Source organism: Elephantulus edwardii, unplaced genomic scaffold (assembly GCF_000299155.1).
Source record: "Elephantulus edwardii isolate Elephantulus edwardi_28Jun2011 unplaced genomic scaffold, EleEdw1.0 scaffold00026, whole genome shotgun sequence".
Classification (NCBI taxonomy): Eukaryota; Metazoa; Chordata; class Mammalia; order Macroscelidea; family Macroscelididae; genus Elephantulus; species Elephantulus edwardii.
This window is the reverse complement of record NW_006399776.1, coordinates 22,888,138-22,907,620: the sequence shown is the minus strand read 5'-3', so window position 1 is coordinate 22,907,620 and position 19,483 is coordinate 22,888,138. Positions and strand designations below refer to the sequence as shown.

Here is a 19,483-nt window from a genome sequence, read left to right as displayed (position 1 = left end):
TGTTGTTGGCTTAATTATAATAACTCAAAAGAGGCAGTTGGGTTTATCATTGATGTTCTTCTTTTTGAGGGGCTGGTAATGTAAGCAATGTACCAACCTTAGATATTTAGACATACCTGTTGAACATGAGAAGTGGTGATAAGGGGACACAGAGGGCTAATTTCTCTGACTACTGGCCAAGGGACTCAGGACAGCAAGTTTCCTTTGTAAAGGCTGAGGTACAGATGCCCCATTCTGAGAGCAAATGCCCATTTTCCAACTCAGTTTTCCAATGCAGCTTTTATTTCATTTCATTCTCCTGCCCCTCCCTTAAAGAATTAATGATGTGAGAGGTTGGTGACATATTGAGAGATGTAATGATTGGTGTTTTCAGAGTCTTTGAATGCATCTGTATGAAAATTATAGAGGTTGGAATCATGATTCTTCATGTCAACAAAAAGTGGTATCCGTTTAGGGGGAAAAAAACCCAAAATGCTAGACTGAAAGTAGCAATAACTGGATTTTGCTATCTTCTCTGACCTTGAAAAAGACATATAACTTCTCTGCATATCTCTTCCCTGGACCTAGAGTAATATGTGTTTTTTTAGCTATTGTATAGATGAGATAACCTATGTGAAACATTCTGAACTGCTTCAGAAATCATGTCAAGGCAATAAAACATAATATTGTTATTACAGTAAGATAGTGAGGCTATGACAGATCAACATTTTCTTCCTTAATCTAATCTTTCCAGATGCTGGCAGCTCCTTTCAAGCCTCTGTTCCTTAGGCTGGAATGGTGGTAGTACTTGGGGGCTGAGGGCTAGGGTATGAGTGGTTTTATGTTCATGTACAAGAAGAATGCCTTCTACCCTCTGAAACTGTGTCCCTCAAGAAGGCCTTTGTAGGCCTCTTCCCTTAGTAAGGAGTGAACAGGATGGGGAGTAGGATCTACAAACAGAAGAAAGCGTCTCTCTGCAAGCTGAGGCGAGGCAGCCATGGACTGTACCTTCCTTCCTGGTGTGCATACTCCTCCGTCACAGAACCCACTACATGCTGCGCACGTGCCTCTGATCACTTTCAGTGAATAAGGAAAGTACATTTAAAGAGATTGGTGCTACTACCCACTGAACTTGTGAAGTTCAGCTGGACTCAGGACATTCTTTGGAAAAGCCCAGCTGTGTGAGCAGGGTTGCCATTGCTCCAGCCAGTCATGTCCTTCAGTGCTACCATTCTCTTCTCCCCACCCAGTAACAGTGAGGCCACATGCTGCTGCTGTTCCTGTAAGAATGAGACCAGTGGGGGCAGCACCGGCTCTCACGGTGGGAACCCTCCTCCCAGCACTCCTATCACAGTGACAGGCCATGGCCTAGCAGTCCAGAGTTCAGAGCAACTCCTCCATGTCATCTACCAGAGGGTAGAAAAGGCAGTGGGACTGGCTGAGGCTGCTCTGGGTCTTGCCAAGGCCAACAATGAACTGTTAAAACGTCTGCAGGAGGAAGTGAGTGAGCTAAGGCAGGGGAGAGTGTCTACCCCTGCTCAGGATGGGGAAGCTGGTGCACAGAGTTCTGCACCTGAAGAGCCTGGGCCTCTCAAGGAGAGCCCTGGAGAAGCTGGCAAGTCTCTGTCTGTGGCAGAAGAGGAGTGTGACAGTGTGGGCAGTGGCGTGCAGGTGGTGATTGAGGAGCTGCGGCAGCTGGGAGCAGCCTCAGCAGTTGGGCCTGGGCCCTTGGGCTTCCCAGCCTCCCAGAGATGTGGCCTGGCTGCTACTGAGGGGGCCTCGCTGCTCAATCCTGTGAGTATGGCAGCAGAGAAAGGACACAAGCGCTACTGTGTCTTAGCCTTCTCTCTCTTGTCTTTTTCTTTCCATCTCTTGTTGGATTTGTGATAAACCACAGAACTCCATTTCTTTTGCCTTTAACGATATAGTCAGCACCCCTATTTTCTTCTCAGATCATCAGAGGTTTTGGCAGGGGATCTTTTTGGGTGTGTGTGGAATTAGGTGCCCTTCCCTCCCCACTAACTCCACATGGCACCCTTTCCTCCACAGCTGCCTTGGCTGCTTCGTGGGCTCTGCCTCTCCTGGCGAGAATGCCTGCCGTGCACAGACGGCTCATTCATATTTTATCACGGACCCTCAGCTTGCCAAGAGGAGTTCAGTGCTGAGAGAGATGGGAATGTAGAAAAGAGGAAGGCAGAGGTGGAGTGAGAAATAGAAGGAAAATATGAGAGGGAGAGGACGAGTAGAAGGCAGATGTTGGGAGGGAAAGAGGCATAGATGAAGGGGTGAGGGAGGATCAAAATTGGAAAAAGAGCATAGAAGAAAGGCAAATTTATGTAGAAAAGGGAACATCTATGTGGGGAAGAGAATTTGAGGCAAGGTGGGAGGAGAGCTAGAGGAAAGGAAATAAATTGAACAGAAATGAAATTGATAGTAAAAGGAATACTACGTAGGGAGAAGGAAAGAAGGACACAGGTGAGCACATTTGTGAGCAGGAAAAGACACACAAGTACATTGTTCTATTTCAGTTTCTTTATTGCTCAGGGCCATATGAGCAGGAAAATCCTGGCTGGGTAGAGTCAAAACTGCAGAATGTCACACATGAAAGTATGGAAAGGAGATGGAGCAACTACAGAGATCACAGAGATGGGGAAATAACAGATGTGTTGCCACTTGAGAGACAGTGGGAGGTCTGTCAGCTCTTCTCCACCTTCTCTGTGTCTGCCCTCCCTCTTCTCTTTCTCCCCCCATGACAAGGCGCAGACACCCAGAAAAGAGTAAAGGAGCAGAACACAGGGTCGATGGGAGGAATGAAACTCCCAGCCCATCTGCTGGATCTGAGAAAGAAAGACCTAAACTCTCCGTGGCCCCCTCCCATGAAATTCTGCAATTGGTCACTGTTACCCCAAAAGGCATAGCCCTGTGGCTAATGGCCACTGCTATAGCTCCTGTTTGTGCCTGGTCAGGACCATACTGTTGGGGACTGAGGGAGGCAGGTTCCAGGCCAGGCTATGCCCTGGGCTGTGGTTTCTTTCAGGCAGGGAAGGCTTCCAAGCCCACAGGATGGAATTAGATTCCACAGAGCAGAAAGCAGCTCACAGGTCTATAAATCTCAGCCTTCGCCTCCCCCTCGTTCTGTGTCCCCCCTTCACTGTTTTGTTTTCTTGGCTGCAGAAATCCCCCCTCCTTTCTTCTCTCTCCCTCTCTCCTCCCCTCCTTCTTTTCCTTGCCCTGTATGTCCTTGAGTGAGGGCACAAACAGTCATGTAGATGTCAGGACACTGACTGTCAGATATTGCTAGGCAGGATCAAGGTGAGGACTCAGGACTGGCCCTGTGAAGGGGATGAACAATAGATGAGTGCAGCAGACAGCTCCAGTCTCTAGAGATTTTTTTACTTTATATATTCCTCCTTCATTCTCATTTTCTCTTATTTCTCCTCTTTATTATTGATGTCAGGTTTTTTTCTTGCTTAGTTTCCTTATTTTGTTGTTGTTATTACCTCCTTTCCCAATGCCTTTTAAACAAAACCTTTTTCTAGCCACATATACCCAAGAGCAGACCATAAATTACTGTTGTTGTTATGTGCTGTCGAGTCGCCTGTGACTCATAGTAACCCTAGGTACAACAGCTCTAAGCCCTGCTCTATCCTGTGCCAATCTCACTGTCTCCGACACACCTACCCCCATTTATCCTAGTCACTGAATTAATCCACCTCATAGAGGGTCTTCCTCACCTGCACTGTCCCTCCACCCTCCCAAGCATGATGTCCCTCTCCAAGGACCAGTCCCTCCTTGCAGCATGTCCAAAGTATGTCAGATGAAGTTTCAGAATCTTTACTTCCAAGGAGCAGCCTGGCTTAACCCTCTCCAAGATGAACCTGTTTGTTTTCTTAGCAGTCCATGGTATATTCAATACTCTTCTCCAGCACCACAGCTCAAAGGCATCAATTCTCTTCTATCCTCCCTAGTTATTGTCCAGCTCTCTGATGCATAACAAGTGATTGCAAAGACCATGGCCTGTACCAGGTGCACCTTAGTCTCCAGAGTGACACCATTGCTCTTCAGTACTTTGGAGAGGTCCTTAACAGCAGACTTTCCCATCACAATATGTCCTAATTTTCTGGCTGCTGGTGCCAAGAGTGTTGACCATGGAGCCAAGCAAACTCAAGTTATGAAAGCATCAGAAACCTGCCTTTTCCTTGTAATCAGTGCTATAGTAATGACCCCAAACCATAGGCCCTGTACACACAAGATAACGTTTTGCCCAGCATTCCCACAGGAGTCCCAGAGAAATCCATTGAGCATTAAAGACTACTATGTTCTCCATATCTCTCCACTCTTTGTTCACGATCCTTGACCAGGTTCCCCTAAGTGGACCGGCTAATAGGCTATTTTCTTTTATGTTCTTAGTTGGTGGATGATTACGTGGCCTCTGAGGGTGCACTACAGCGGGTGCTGGTCCCTGCTTATGCCAAGCAGCTCTCACCAGCCACACAACTGGCTATCCAGCGGGCAACCTCAGAGACAGGGTCAGAGAATGGAACCAAGCTGCCACCACCCCGTCCTGAAGATGTGCTCAATGCTGCTGCTACGCTGGACAGTACCTTGGAAGAGTCAGGCTCTGGGGGAACTGGGGAGCTGAGACACCCTCTAGGGTTTACTGCCTCCCAATGCAGGACCAAAGGGAGTGGGCAGAAGAATTCCAGGCGTAAGCGGGATTTGGTACTATCTGTGAGTGAGCTCAATTTCTATACTTCTTGTTTTAAATTTGGAGACAAGAGTGAAGGGTGGGTTGGTTTTAAACATCCTGTAGTGAATGACTGTTATCATGAATCATAATGAAATGAAATGATCAAGAAGACAGATTCATGCCATAACCCTAGGCTACCTACTTGCAGTTGAAGTTTTCTTTAGACTTTTATAGATAGATATTTTCCTTCTAAAGAGAGAAGGGTATTTTATCAAATCTCCTAGTGATCTAATAGGGAGGAGGTAACATGTCAGGCTGCTAACAAAAAGATCAGCATTAAGAACCCACCAACTGCTTGGAGAAAAAAAGATGGGCAATCTCCTCCCATAAAGATTTACAGCCTTGGAAGTCTGACAGAGAGTTGCTATGAATCAGAACAGACTTGACTCAAGTGGATGGATGGGAATGACCTAATGATCCTAATAGGAAGATTTAAGGGATTAACTACTGAAGAGGAACATTAGAATTGCCTGCAGATTTAGCTAATATGCAGGGTAAATGGCCAAGCACCTCTTGGATGGAAAAGCCTAGTATCCTCGGGTGGTCTCCAAGCAGTTAGCTCAGTTATAAAGGTTTGGAGATTTTAGTCATTCCAGGAGCTCTTGGCAGGGAAGATACTGGCTTGAACAGGTCTTTCTGGAATGTCGGGGTGCCCTGGAGCCCTAGGAACATTCTGCTGAGCTGAGAGCCCTCTAGCCAGCAGCTAATTTAAACCTAGAGATATTCAAGGGCAGTGGTCCTCAGCTGGTTTGATTTTGTCCACAGGGACAACTGGAAGTATTTGCAGATGTTTTTGGTTGTTATAAATAGCAGAGGGAGGAAAGGTGCTCTTGGTATCTGGTAAATAGAAGCCAGAGATACTACTAAATGTCTACAATACAGAGGACAGCCTCTCATATTAAAGAATTATTTGACCCGAAATACTCATGAGTTCCAAAATGGATAAACTCTCCTCTAGGGTGACTACCAATTGTGTCACTTGGAGGATTAGGGCCATGTTGTTATGTGCCGTCAAGTTACTTGCGACTCATAGCGATCCTATGTACAACAGCTCTAAACCCTGCTCTATCCTGTGCTGATATCACTGCCTCTGACATACCCATCCTGATTACCCCAGTCACTGAATCAATCCACCTCATAGAGGGTCTTCCCCTTCTGCACCTTCCCTCCACCCTCCCAAGCATGATGTGCCTCTCCAAGGACCTCTCCCTCCTTACAACATGTCCAAAGTATGTCAGATGAAGCCTCAGAATCCTTGCCTCCAAGGAGTAGCTTGGTTTAACCCTCTCCAGGGTGAATCTGTTTGTTTTCTTGGCAGTCCAGGGTACATTCAATACTCTTCTCCAGCACCATAGCTCAAAGGCATCAAGTCTCCTTCTATCCTTCCTAGTCATTGTCCAACTCTCTGATGCATAACAAGTGATTGCAAAGACCATAGCCTGTATTAGACACACCTTTGTCTCCAGTGACACCATTGCTCTTCAGTACCCTGGAGAGGTCCCTAACAGCAGACTTTCCCATTGCAATATGTTTTTTGATTTCCTGGCTACTGGTGCCAAGAGTGTTGACCGTGGAGTCAAGCAGGCTAAAGTTACTAATAATCTCAATCTCTTCACCATCCATCCTGATGCTGCCAATTGGTCCAGTGGTGAGAATCTTTGTCTTCTTGACATTGAGCCTCAATCCATACTGAAGGCTGCAGTCCTTGACCCTCTGCATCAAGCATTTCAGGTCCCCCTCAGTTTCAGCAAGCAGGGTTGTGTCATCTGCATAACGCAGATTGTTAATAGATCTTCCACCAATCTTGATGCCATACTTCTCCTCATACAGCCTAGTCTGTCGGATAATCTGCTCTGCATACAGGTTGAAAAGGTATGGAGATAGGACACATCCCTGGCATATGCCTTTCCCAATTTTGAACCATGCATTGTTTCCTTGCTCTGTTCTGACGACTGCCTCTTGGTCCAAGTATAGATTTCACATTAGAACGATCAATTAGGGCCATACTAGGTGTTAATGTTGGAGGGACACCAAAATATCTATCTATAAAATAGATAACTGCGTTAACAACCTAATGTTCCTCTACATTTTTTGGTTTGGAGTGGAGGTCACCTGTCACAGCCAACCAAAGTCCCATTATAATGTAAAGCCTATTTCTTCCTGTATTAGCAAAGATTGAAAACAGCTGACTACTACCATTTATATATCACCTTAGTTACTTCTCACTCTCCACATAAGTTTTATAGTCTTAGGTGTTTTAGTGATTTTCCTTTTTCTCACATGCAGTTTTTACTCTGTATTTACCTTGTCTTCTGAAGTCTTTCCCACATATATTTACCTCCCACGTATATTTCCAAGTGGAAATTTGTAACATTGGGCCCAGGACCCCACCAGAGTTCATGTAAGTCTAATTTTCCTCTGAGACCTCAGTTTTACTTTGATGAGAGTCTTTTATCCCCTGGAAAGACTCCACTCCTAACCAATAGCAATTTGTTTATTTTCATTTTGTATTTTTATTCTGTTCAGGGACATCTCCTTACTTACTAAGTATGGGAGATGGGCTTGGCTTTTCTGTCACAGATTTTGGGCCCAAGATAGTCACTCCACTCTTGTTGCTAGTAATATAAAAGGAGGCATATGCATTTCAAGGAACTTCTCAAAACTTTGTAATTTTTAAGTCATGAATAAATTTGTGAGAATTAGAATTTGCAAAAAGTCGGGATCTTCGGAGCCACTCACTTCCATTCCAACCCTGCCTTCTGCCTCCAGAGAGAGGAGTAATGTGAGACTTGGCTTTTTCCTGCCCTTTAATGAGCTTAGTGAAACTGGGAACCTACTGAGGAGACCAGTATGCTCACTTATCAGGTTTTCTATGATAGTGCTGAGAAAGATCTAAAGTGCCAGCCAGGGAATTTTGCTGCCCATCACAGAAGGTTTAAAATATTCTTGTGGGCTCACCAGCCAGATTGTGGGTTTAAGGGTGTGGGGAGGAGGAACAGCAGCAGATCTTTACTATTTCGATGTTTACCTCTGGGAGGAAATCAGAGTGGTACCTCTCCAGTGTACTGGGGCAGCTGTGCATTGTTGTGAACAAAAAGGACCAAACCAAAACTCTTAATTCCTTGGAATGATGCAGACTCAGTGCTCCTGGGGAAATGTATTTATTTTTAGCTCACTGAGGAGGTAGGTGAGCCAGCAGCCTTTACAGTCTTAACACTTATTATCGTCTGGAGTATTTTTCCTTTCTACTTCAAGCCTAGTTTGATTTTTATCAGCTGATCTCTTCTAAGCCACTTGGATTGGAGACTATGCAAGGCCCCCACCCCTCCTTTATTGCAGCTCTTCTGAATGTTTTCTGAAGCATTCATCCACCCCTTGTGATTCCTTAAGTTTAGTCTACTAAGAGGTAAAATAACTGTATTGAGTATGAAGCAAGTATAATAATACAGTGATAACAAAAAGTGGAGATCCCAGCTACAAAGAATTTACAGTACTTTCAAGTGTAATATGATCAATTAGCTGTACAAGTAGAAACTTAAATTAAGAGTTTCTAAATGTGGAGTTGAAGCCTTAAATTGGGAGGTGAACTCATCAAAATGTGCTCCATAATTTCCACTGAGTGAGAGAATTCAGAATGAAAACATAATCAGAAAAAACAAAGCAAAATTCAATAGGAATAAACAAAATCCTGCATTAAAGTTTAACAATTCAGTTGGAAGAAAATGATGATAGTAATTCATGTGAAAAATGCCCTGGTGACTTGAGTTGTCATTGTGAATGAACTCTAGTTCACTGCTCATAGGTGTGGTGTTGCTAAGAAAGGTAACACCGTCTTGGACTTCATTCCTAGAAGTGTAATGTTCCATGGAGGGAGGTAATGCTCCTCTTTGGTCAGATTTCACCTGATGAGTTAGATTCAGTTCCAGGTGTCCCTCTGTAAGATCTGGCAAGTCAGAGTTCCTCATGGTTTGATGAGGAATTTGTCTGGAAACTATGTCATAAGGAATGATTAAAGGGCTTGAAGTTGGTTAGACTAAATAAGAGAACACTTAGAGAGTACAAAAAGGTTATTTTTTAATACTTCAGGTGCAATTATGGGCGAAACTGAGGCCATTATTTTAGGGCCTTAAAAGGAAAGTTTTAGGGAGCTCTGGTCGACAACTGGTAAGAAGCTGCACTGCAATCCCAAAGGCACAAATTTGAATCCACCAGCTGCTCATGGGAGAAGCATGGGCAGTCTCCTCCATTGTGATTAACTTCCTCTGAAAACCTGCTAGAGGATCAGCTATGGGTCAGTTCCAACTCGACAGCATACAAAAACAACAAAGCAAAGTTTAACTATTAGAGATGTTCAACATCAGAATAAGCTGCTTCAATAAGTACTGAGAACCCATCACTAGAGTTGCATAAGCAAAAGTCTATCTGATAATGTAAAAGGGAGGTTGGGTGATAAAGTCTCCAAGGTCCTTTTCCAAAGGACACTTCTGCTATTTTAGGTTTGTGCTTTTCAGACTATGTTGCGTTTGTCCCTAGGATTTGTGGTAATGTGCAAAGAGATATATAAAGCCATGAATAAACCTGGAGCATGCTCATGGATCATCAATTATACTAGAAAATTTTAGAAGATAATTTTCATATTGAAAGAAATGTAGTTTGAAGAAAATTTTAAAATTTGCAAGAATAGAAGACTTCAAGAAATGTTTACTTAATCCTAGAAATACTAACAAAGCTCAACAAGACAGAAAACAAATGCTGGTGAGGGTGTGGAGGAAATTAGAATATTTCTATACTGCTGGTAGAAACATAAAATGGTATGGCCACAATGAAAAGCTGTTTAGCACTTCCTTAGAGAGTTGGGAACAGAAAACCATTTGATCCAGCAATCCCATTACTAGATATATATCCCAAAGAAATAAGAGCTGCAAAACAGACAGACATATGCACACTTATGTTCACTGCAGCATTCTTTATAATAGCAAAAGAGATGGAAACGAGTGAATAAAGAAAATACAATGGACTACTATGTAACATTAAAAAAAACCAAAGAATTCATGAAACACTGAATAACATGGATGAATCTAGATGATAGTATGTTAAGTGAAATAAGTTAGTCACAAAAGGGCATACATTGTATAAGACCACTGTTATTAAAAGCTAAGGAAAGGTGTGTGTGTGTGTGTGTGTGTGTATATTTTAAAAAGCTAAGGCAAGGTTTACAGAGAGAGAGAGAATCACTCTTTAATAGTTACCAGGGGCTTTCAGAAAAGTAACCAACCATGTGCGACCGAAAGGCGGTGATCAAAAATGCGGACATGTCGGAGGAAATGCAACAGGACTCGGTTGAGTTCGCGACACAGGCGCTGGAGAAATACAACATCGAGAAGGACATCGTGGCCCACATCAAGAAGGAGTTTGACAAGAAGTACAACCCCACCTGGCACTGCATCGTGGGGAGAAACTTCGGTAGTTATGTGACACATGAAACTAAGCACTTCATCTACTGCCTGGGCCAAGTTGCCATTCTTCTGTTCAAATATGGTTAAAGCATGGACTGTGCCCACACACCCAGTGATCCATCCAAAAACAAGGACTGCAGCCTAAATTCCAAATACCAGAGACTGAAATCTTCAGCCTTGCTAAGAGAACGCCTCCATCTTTGAACCTTTGTTGTGTTTTGTACAGGACCTTCCTCTGTACCAGTTTGTTGTGGTTATAAAGCAATTAGCAAATAAAAAAAAATAGTTACCAGGGATGGGAAAGAGGGAGTAAAAAGTAAAAATGAGTAAATAGATAATAGGCATATATTAAGATAGATGAAGGGAAAGGTAATATCCAATAAGGTGATGATCATCCCAGTATAATTAAAGAAACGAAAGACACAGAGAGACATGGAAAGATTAGTGAAAGTCAGGATTACAGGGAAGAAGTGGGAAAAGTGCAATTAGAATTTTAGAAATTAATGTTATAGAAAATATTCTATAATATTTGAAAAATTAATTTGCTTTGTAAACCTTCATTCAAATTTCAATTAAAATTTTAATTTAAAGAAAATAATTAATAAATTAGCTAATTAAAAAGAAAATAAAAAGTTCACTTACAGTAGCCCTGGTGTATATTTGCTCTTTCTGGCCATTAGAGGTATACCCATAGAAATGTTTGAGAACTTCATTTGGAAGCAGGAGTGGCATCCAATTCCTAAAGAACATGCCTCTGGAAACTCTATGAACTTAGAGAAACAGTGATAGTTATATAGAGCAGGGTTCGGGTCTTCTGTTCATAGGGTCACTATGAGTTGTGCTCGACTCGATGGCAATCAATAACAACATATATATAATATACATAAAATGGATATAAATATTTAATTTATATATAATGCATCTCTTACTTAATTTACATATATATACACTATATATTTTATTTATTTAATTTATAAATCAAGGAAATAGCACACGTGCATTTAGAGGCTAGCAAGTCCTAGTCCATGAATCTGAGGTCATGATAGAGGCTTCTCCTGACTCACACAGCCGCAGGGGCTGATGAACCCAAGACTGGTAGGTAAGATCACCGGGCAGTATGGAGCTACTGGCTCAAATCTAAAGAACCAGAAGTCAGGTAGTAACAAGTCGGATGCAGGATCCTGATCAACCAAAAAGCAGGGCTTTGCCAGATGTCTCTATATAAATATCACATAGACCAAACCCTCAAAGAAAACTCCCTTTCAACTGATTGTCTCTGCTCATAACATCTCATCATGGAGGTGATATTATATATATATTCAGTTTTAACAACGGAATGACTGCATTGTAGCTGCCAAACTAGAGAGTCATGGGCAGCCAAGTTGACACACAAACTTAACCATCACAGATCCTATTATAAATATTAATTTGGATAAGTAATTCTAGTTCTTTGGAAGTTATCTTCTTAAATGGTACCCAGGCCATGGGAAGAATTCTAGCTGAGAACTACATATGGATAATGGGGTTTTTTTCACCTTACAGATTTGAGGCAGCTTTTTCATAATACCCACACTTGGCATAATTCTATTTGTTGTTATTTTTTTTCCCTAGAAAATGGTCCACAATGTCCATAACCACATCACCAATGACAAGAGATTCAATGGGTCTGAAAGGTATGGTCTCCTAGGAAAAAAGACTTGAAAAAGGAACTTTGCTAAGGGAAGGGAAATAAAGGAGGTTGCTACAAACAATGAGGCTAGGGCTTTCAGCTCATCCTTATCCTCTGCATCTTGTCTTGAGCCATGGAGGCATTTTCACTAAGTTGATTAGTGCTTAGTATTTCTCTTCATCTGACTCTTAAAAAAGTAGACTGCCTTACTCTCTTCTTTCTGGCAGCATTAAGTCGTCTTGGAATATTTCAGTAGTGAAGTTCCTTCTGGAAAAGCTCAAGCAAGAACTGGTGACTAGTCCCCACAATTACACTGACAAAGAGCTGAAAGGTAAGAAAAACCTGAGTTAACTTCTATCCCATCCTTTCTGCCTACTCCCCTCCACCATATTCTTGGTCAGAGGAGAAAAGGCATAATAGAGATGGTTTTGAAAATAGTCGTTTTCAAGTAATTATTAGCTTTTGGCTGTTCTTTTCACTTCCAGTATTCCTGAGATTAGCCCTTATTGCCTTTTACTTCCCCGACTCACTCTGAAATGAGAATAGCAAGAGGAAAGAGCTGGAACACCAATCAGGCACTGTGTCTATGTAGGGCCTGCATCTGAAACATAAAAAGGAAGTCAGAAGGGCTGCCTTTCTGTACTTAAATATTACGCCTTAGGTTTTCTATTTCCTTCTGTTATGTGTCTTGTAAAACATTATGAAACATTATGAACTAGAAAGCTTCTGGAAAAAGTACCTGTAAACAGTTACTGGCAATGGGATTAGGTTTAATGGGGGCTAAAGAAGTAGTTGAAGTTGTCTTTTTTCCATTGGGAGATATGGGAAGAGTTAGTGTTGGAGATGGAGGTGAAGAAAGAGAGCTTAAATAGATACTGATACCGATAGGAAAACCAAGAAAGCACATTTTCTAGTAACTCAATTGTGTTAAGGCAGGAAAAAAAGGAGTTGAGGACTACTGCTCTAGAAGCCCCTTTTGCACCTCTCATTTTCTGTAACCCAGGAGCCTGTGTGGCCTATTTCCTTACAAAGAGGCGTGAGTACCGCAACTCCTTGAATCCTTTTAAAGGCCTGAAGGAAAAAGAGGAGAAAAAACTTCGAAGCAGAAGATACCGGGTAAGAGGTTTCAAAGCATTCCTTTCAAGACATTAAACTCTAAGACTAGGATTGAGAGCTCAGATTATAAGCAAACAGAGCAAAAGGAAAGTGAACTCTTCTAAATTTTGACTTGGGGACTGGGATCCATCAGGCACAAATGTTACACAGCCTTCCTCCCCATACAGATGTTCTCCAAATCTAACTCATTGTTTGTTTCTCTTACTCTCTGTCCTGGGCTCTGACTATAGCTTTTTGCCAACCGATCCAGTATCATGAGGCATTTTGGACCTGAGGACCAACACCTTTGGAAGGATGTGACAGAAGAGCTGATGTCAGATGAAGAGGACAGTCTTAATGAGCCAGGTGTCTGGGTGGCCCGCCCTCCTCGTTTCAGGGCCCAGCGCCTCACAGAGCTCTGCTATCACCTGGATGCCAATTCAAAGCATGGCACCAAAGCCAACCGTGTATATGGGCCTCCTTCAGACAGATTACCTTCTGCTGAGGTCCAACTCCTTCCACCAGAACTTTACAATCCCAACTTCCAACAGGAAGATGAGGGAGGTGATGAGAATGGACCTGTCTCCCCGTCTTTTGATCAGCCCCACAAAACTTTCTGCCCTGACTTGAACTCATTCATTGAAATCAAGGTAGAAAAGGATGAATGAAATCAGTAGCTAAGAATTTCTTTGAATTCTACCACTCCCCATTTCCCAGGAAAGAGTAATTGTGGGGCTTCCCAGAATATGCCTTCAAAGTAAATTTAACCCTCTTTTTAAAAAGTACCCACTGGAAGTGGAAGCAGGCAGCTCTGGCAGAAAAAAAAAAGTTAATACAAAAAGGGGGAAGCCCCCTTACTGTGAACGGCAAGCCAAGCCAGAAGATGCTTATTCCGAAGCATAAACAGTGCCTAGGAGGAGCCTGTAATGAGGAAAAGAGGAGGATGGTTTTAAAACATGAGGCTTTCTTGACATACATTCTGGTGTCTGTGCTGCTTTTCCCGTTTCATCCTCAACTCTGGGGAAGCAACTCTGGTTGTACGTCTTTTTCCCCGTGACTGCTGGTCTTGCTCTGCATTGGAAGAACAGATCAGCCCTGGGTAATACTGCCATCTGGTGGGCAGTTTCAGCCGCTTACAGGAGTCTTTTGAGTAGAGCAGGGTTACATTCTTATTTAGGAATTGAGACCTAGATAAAATAATTATTGTTCCTTAAATGATACAAGACAGATTTTACTATTACTATCTTATTTAAGCAAATATGAACGGCTGTATAGCTATTATCCTATAGTGTGTGTGTGTGTGTGTGTGTGTGTGTGTGTGTACGCGTACGCATACGCATATCAGAAGCACAGAATTTGTGTATCTTGAGGATTCAGTAGTAAAAATGGCTTTCTAGTTATAAATTTAATCATTTAACAAATATTGATTGCTTACTTACACTGTACTAGGTGCTCCTGATAAAATGTTGATCAGAGGGTGATCACATTTTATTGTCTAGTCAGGAAGTCAGGCATTAAACAAAGCAATGAAATGAATTATGATAAGGGTAATATAGGGGAAGTGCATCATGTATCATTCAATAAACAATAACTATTTTTATCTAACCTCCTCTTGTAGTTAGGAAAGGCTTCTCAGTGGGAATGATGCTTAAACTGATACCTGAAAGATAGGTATGAGTTAACCAGAAGGGAAGAGGAACCCAAGACAGCATTTCAGACATACAGGACAGCAAGTGCACAGCCTAGAGGCAAGAGAAAGCACAGAAAAAGCTCAATACTTGAAACAGTTTGGGAAAGGGTTGATGTAGGGAGACCAGTTCAAAGAATATAGACTTTTGCTGAAGGGCAGTGAGAAATCATTGAAAAATTTTAAACGAGAAAATGAGATAAGTTTTGTGTTTTAGAAGAATCACCTGACCTTAGGGTGTGAAAATGGATTGGCAGGAACAAGCCACAGTAGGGAGCTATTTGCTGTGGTCCAGGAGATGGTGGCCGAACAAGTCATGAGAACAGATTTGAAAGATATTTAGGAAGCAAAATTGACATGTCTGGTGAATGGTTGGATTTGAATGTTAAGGGAAGGGAAGCACACAGGTTGATACCCAGGTTTCTGTTTAAAGGGTAAGTGTTTTATGGTGCCATTTACTCAGTGAATGCTGGAGAAGGAATGAGTTTCAGGGAACCAGGAAAAGGTGCTCAGTTTAGGGTGAGGTGTACCTCTGAAATTATCAAATGGAAATAATAATTAATGATCAGTTGAGTTTTTAAGATCAAATTCTGGGGTAGAGATAGGGATTTGGGAGTTATCTGAATATAGATGGAATTGAAGTCCTTAAAATGGAGAAGGCAGCCTATGAAGCTCACAGGCTAGTTCACACTGTGAACAATTACCCCAAGGTCATGAGCATTACTGAAGTCTTACTGCACCCCCTTCCTCTTGAAGCATCTCTGCCTCCTGTTATTTTGCTGAAAACATAAGTTGCTGATTTCAGCTGTGCCCAGTTCTAACACCACCAGCTCCTAAATGGGCTTCTTTCAATGCTTCACAACGTATCATAAGATTCACTTTCCCCATTGTAACCCGCAAAGAATCAAAGCTTCCAAATATTGGTGGTGGTGGTTGTTGTTGTTGTTATGTGCCATCAAGTCACTTGTGACTCATAGCAACCCTATGTACAAGAACCCTAAACCCTGCTCTATCCTGTGCCAACCTGTCTCTGACACACCTACTCCCATTACCCCAGTCACTGAATCAATCCATCTCATCCAGGGTCTTGCTCTCGTGCTGTCTCTCCACCCTCCCAAACATGATGTCCCTCTCCAAGAACTGGTCCCTCCTTGCAACATGCCCAGAGTATGTCAGAGGAAGCTTCAGAGTCCTTGCCTCCAAGGAGCAGCCTTGATTTACCCTTTCCAGGACAAACGTGTTTGTTCTCCTAGCAGTCCATGGTATATTCAGCACTCTTCTCCAGCACCACATCTCAAAGGCATCAATTCTCTTTCTAAAGGCTGTTAAAATATTTTGGATATAAGTAATTGCAAGATTCCAAGTCCCCTAACTGTTCCCTCGGAACACTTGGAGACTGGAAAGAAGGGACAGCCTTAGGGTTAATTCTGAAGATGTTGCTCTTGCATTTTCTGGAGCCAACCTTCTAGCCCTTATCCATTGCTAATCCAAAAGTGCTCCCTGATTTCAGTTTGATAGTAAACTATTCAGGATCAGGATTAGAGCTAAAGGCTTGATCCGTGAATAGGAAAGCTGTTTCTCAGGAGAGATGGGGTCAGGGAGACTCTACAGCCAGAGCAAAGAAGCAAAATCATTTGAACTAAATTTGCCAAAGGATATCAGCCTCTTTCTCCATTCCCTAAAGCTACTAAAATTACAAAATGTGTCTATATGTTGACATGAAAATAATATGCATGATTTATTTGCATATAATTTCCCTATTAATTTACCAACTAAATACAGTAGTGGCCTAGTGGGTAAGGAGTGTGCTGCCAAGCCAAAGAAAGGCAGTTCAAACTCACCATCTGCTCTGTTGGAAAAAGGCAATCACGAGTGGTATTTACAGCCTCTGAAAACTCGCTGGAGGACCAGCTATGAGTATATTCCAAATCAATGGCAGTGAGTTTTAAAATTTAACCAAACACAAAGGGGTCATTTTTGTTCTTGTTCAACTTCCTTCACCCTTTGCCTCTTTATATGCTAGTCTGGGCAAAATAAGTTGACTGATTAATTAGGTATGGTGAGCCTTAGCTACGGTTATTCCTGATCCTTCAAGTAGGACATCAGCCTCTTTTCCTTTCCACCCTGATCAGTTTTCACTTCTATTTCCTCTACATGACATTTCTTCTGTTCCTCTTACTAGTTACTCTCTTTATCATCAACCTGTGGGTTAAGCAATAGGAAGAAGACATGAACTAGCTTTAAAACCAAGCCTTTCCCTGTAGTCACCTGAAATAGTTGCTGAAAATCTCATTTCCCAACACCAGGGGGTGTCTGTCTATGCCTCTATCTACCCTACTCAGTAGGTAAGCGGTTAAAGCCAACACTTCGTTACTCTTCCTCCGGGTTTTCAGAAACACGCTTAAATCGCACTCACTTTCAATACCCGTCCCTGGCAACTGTGAGTTGAGAAAGTGTCTTCCCTCACCCCGAGTCTAAAGCTTGTCTCATCCTTTGTCGTTTAAACAGATTCAGTCTTTTTTCAGTCTCCATTCTTCGAGTGCTGCACCACCCAGGTCTCCCGTCTGCTTGTGCTCTTTCGCTTTCTACCTATTAGGGCCACCAGTCTTCAGTACTATCTTCACGATCGCGTCTCCGAGCCTGTTTATAGATCTACCTTCACTTTTTCTGTCTTCCTCTTACGTCTCTCTCCTTGTCTCACCACTCCTGTATCAGTCTTTCTCCATCTCTCTCACAGTCCTCACACCAAGAACAAAGTCACGGTGTTTGCTCTGAACATGCCACTCGTCGCCCAGGTCCGGGCCCTTACATTCCATCATGTCCCTCCGCACATTCCAACTACAAAGAGTCCCCGGTCTCGACACACACAACTTTCCTGTTCCAATTCTTGGGTGATGTAGTAGCAACTATGCCAAACTACCCCTCGCCTCCAGTCGTCAGGTCTCCACCTCCAAGACAGCAACAACGCCCCCTTCCCATTAGGCCGACCAGGGATCCCTGCGCGGACACCCCCGCCTCAGCTCGCACATGCCGTGCTCCGCCCTTCCTGGAAAGTAGATCCGGCCAGGCAGACAAAAGTTTGGGAGAGAAGTTCAGTCCGTACCGAGTGTGAGAGCGAGGGGGGCGGGGGTGGAGGCGAGTCGGAGAGTGAACCGATAAGCCTGGCGGACGGGACAGCTGCGGTCGCAGGCCTTTCCAGCCCCTCCTAAACCCTTGATGCACGGGAGGACGCAGCCCCTCTCGCTGGGGAATGCTGCGGGATTCCTGGCGCCGGGCATCCTGGCCGTCGGCTAAGCCCCTGTGCCTGCCCTGTGTTCCTGGGGAACCAAAGTCCAGCCGCTGGGAAGGAGAAGCGGCCACCGAAACGCTGCAGGTTGTCAGGTGGGGAGGGGGCTGGAAGCCCCAGACCCGAGGGCATGGAGCGGTTAGGAGAGAAAGCCAGTCGCCTGCTGGAGAAGTTAAGACTCTCAGACTCCGGCAGCGCCAAATTTGGCCGCAGAAAGGGTGAATCTAGTCGGTCTGGGTCCGATGGGGCTCCCGGACCAAGCAAGGGGCGACAGAGTGTGTTGGGGGTTCCTAGGAAATCCGGGGTCCGAGGAGCTACTGGGGGCCCTGGGGATGAGCCTTTGGAGCCGACTCGAGAGCAAGGCCCTCTGGACGCCGAGCGGAACACGCGCGGCTCCTTTGAAGCCCAGCGCTACGAAGGTGCCTTTCCCGGGGGGCCGGCCCCGACCCGGGCCTTGCCTCTACCTCAGTCCTTGCCTCCCGACTTCCGACTGGAGACCACGGCTCCCGCCCTAAGCCCCCGCTCCAGCTTCGCCAGTAGTTCGGCCAGCGATGCGAGCAAGCCGTCCAGTCCCCGGGGCAGCCTGCTGCTGGACGGCGCGGGGGCTGGCGGAGCCGGAGGTAGCCGGCCCTGCAGCAATCGTACCAGTGGCATCAGCATGGGCTACGACCAGCGCCACGGGAGCCCACTGCCCGTCGGGCCGTGCCTGTTTGGCCCGTCCCTGGCCGGGGCCCCAGCAGCCTACTCCTCCGGAGGGGTTCCCTCCGCCTACCCGGAGCTCCACGCCGCCCTGGACCGACTGTGCGCCCACCGGGCCGTGGGGTTTGGCTGCCAGGAAAGCCGCCATTCGTATCCCCCAGCACTGGGCAGCCCCGGAGCGCTAGCCGGGGTCGGAGGGGCAGCGCCGGGGCCCTTGGAGAAACGTGGGACGCAGCCTGGACGACACTCGGTGACCGGCTACGGAGACTGCGCTGCGGGCGCCCGCTACCAGGATGAGCTAACAGCGTTGCTGCGCCTGGCGATGGGCACCGGAGGGCGAGAAGCTGGAGCTCGGGGCGACCCGTCGGGCATCGAGCCGTCGGGTCACGAGGAACCGCCCGGCCCGTTTGCCCCGGAGGCCGCCCGAGCCCGGATGCGGGAGCAAGAGGCCAGGGAGGACTACTTCGGTGAGTGCGAGAGGGAAGAAATGGGGAGGGGCAGGCGGGACCCGTCCCCGCATTCATTTTCATCAACCCAAGTGGTCGGCGTCCCGCGTCCTGGAGCCGAGAGGTGGAACAAGAAATAAGGCAAAAGGGGGCAGAGGGCTTTCTCAAACGTCCCTTGGGGCTTCGAATGGCCTAGGGTCCCTCGTTCCTGCTAAACTCAAACCTCTTGATTATCTCAAGAGTTCCTATTTCTATAAAGCGCCGGGTTTTCGCAGTAGTAGGAGGCCTCGTTGGGAGGGCACCTGGTAGGGCCTGCAGAGCATCCCCCACCTCGCGCCCCCCTTCGCTGCGGTGCCCCTGCAGGCTTCTGCGTGCGGCGCCCCAACCCGGCCCAGGCTCCACCCCCAGGAATTCGG

At 45.0% G+C, this 19,483-nt stretch overlaps 3 protein-coding genes across 4 annotated transcripts in view; all 3 read left to right on the top strand.

Annotated features, from left to right (window-relative positions):
* Positions 1 to 1,142: 1,142 nt before the first annotated feature.
* Positions 1,143 to 13,687, top strand: LOC102858303 (chromosome unknown open reading frame, human C14orf93). Of its 2 annotated transcripts, XM_006883138.1 has the most exons (7): positions 1,143 to 1,773; positions 4,390 to 4,710; positions 11,797 to 11,858; positions 12,082 to 12,185; positions 12,858 to 12,970; positions 13,201 to 13,315; positions 13,436 to 13,617. In XM_006883138.1, exons 1-7 carry the CDS (start codon positions 1,192 to 1,194, stop codon positions 13,615 to 13,617), a joined length of 1,479 nt encoding a protein of 492 aa, XP_006883200.1. In that variant the 5' UTR covers positions 1,143 to 1,191. The 2 variants fall into 2 exon arrangements, with proteins under 2 accessions (XP_006883200.1, XP_006883199.1); XM_006883137.1 differs by having other exon boundaries at positions 13,201 to 13,687.
* Positions 10,006 to 10,272, top strand: LOC102852719 (dynein light chain 1, cytoplasmic-like). The gene has a single exon (XM_006883192.1). The coding sequence runs from the start codon at positions 10,006 to 10,008 to the stop codon at positions 10,270 to 10,272; it is 267 nt and encodes an 88-aa protein (XP_006883254.1).
* A 4,365-nt stretch (positions 13,688 to 18,052) lies between the features above and the next one.
* AJUBA (ajuba LIM protein) overlaps positions 18,053 to 19,483 on the top strand; it is a 10,224-nt gene continuing 8,793 nt past the window's right edge. The window contains exon 1 of the mRNA XM_006883136.1: positions 18,053 to 19,088. Within this exon, the coding sequence (XP_006883198.1) occupies positions 18,053 to 19,088 (1,036 nt within the window). The remainder of the gene's footprint in view (positions 19,089 to 19,483) is intronic.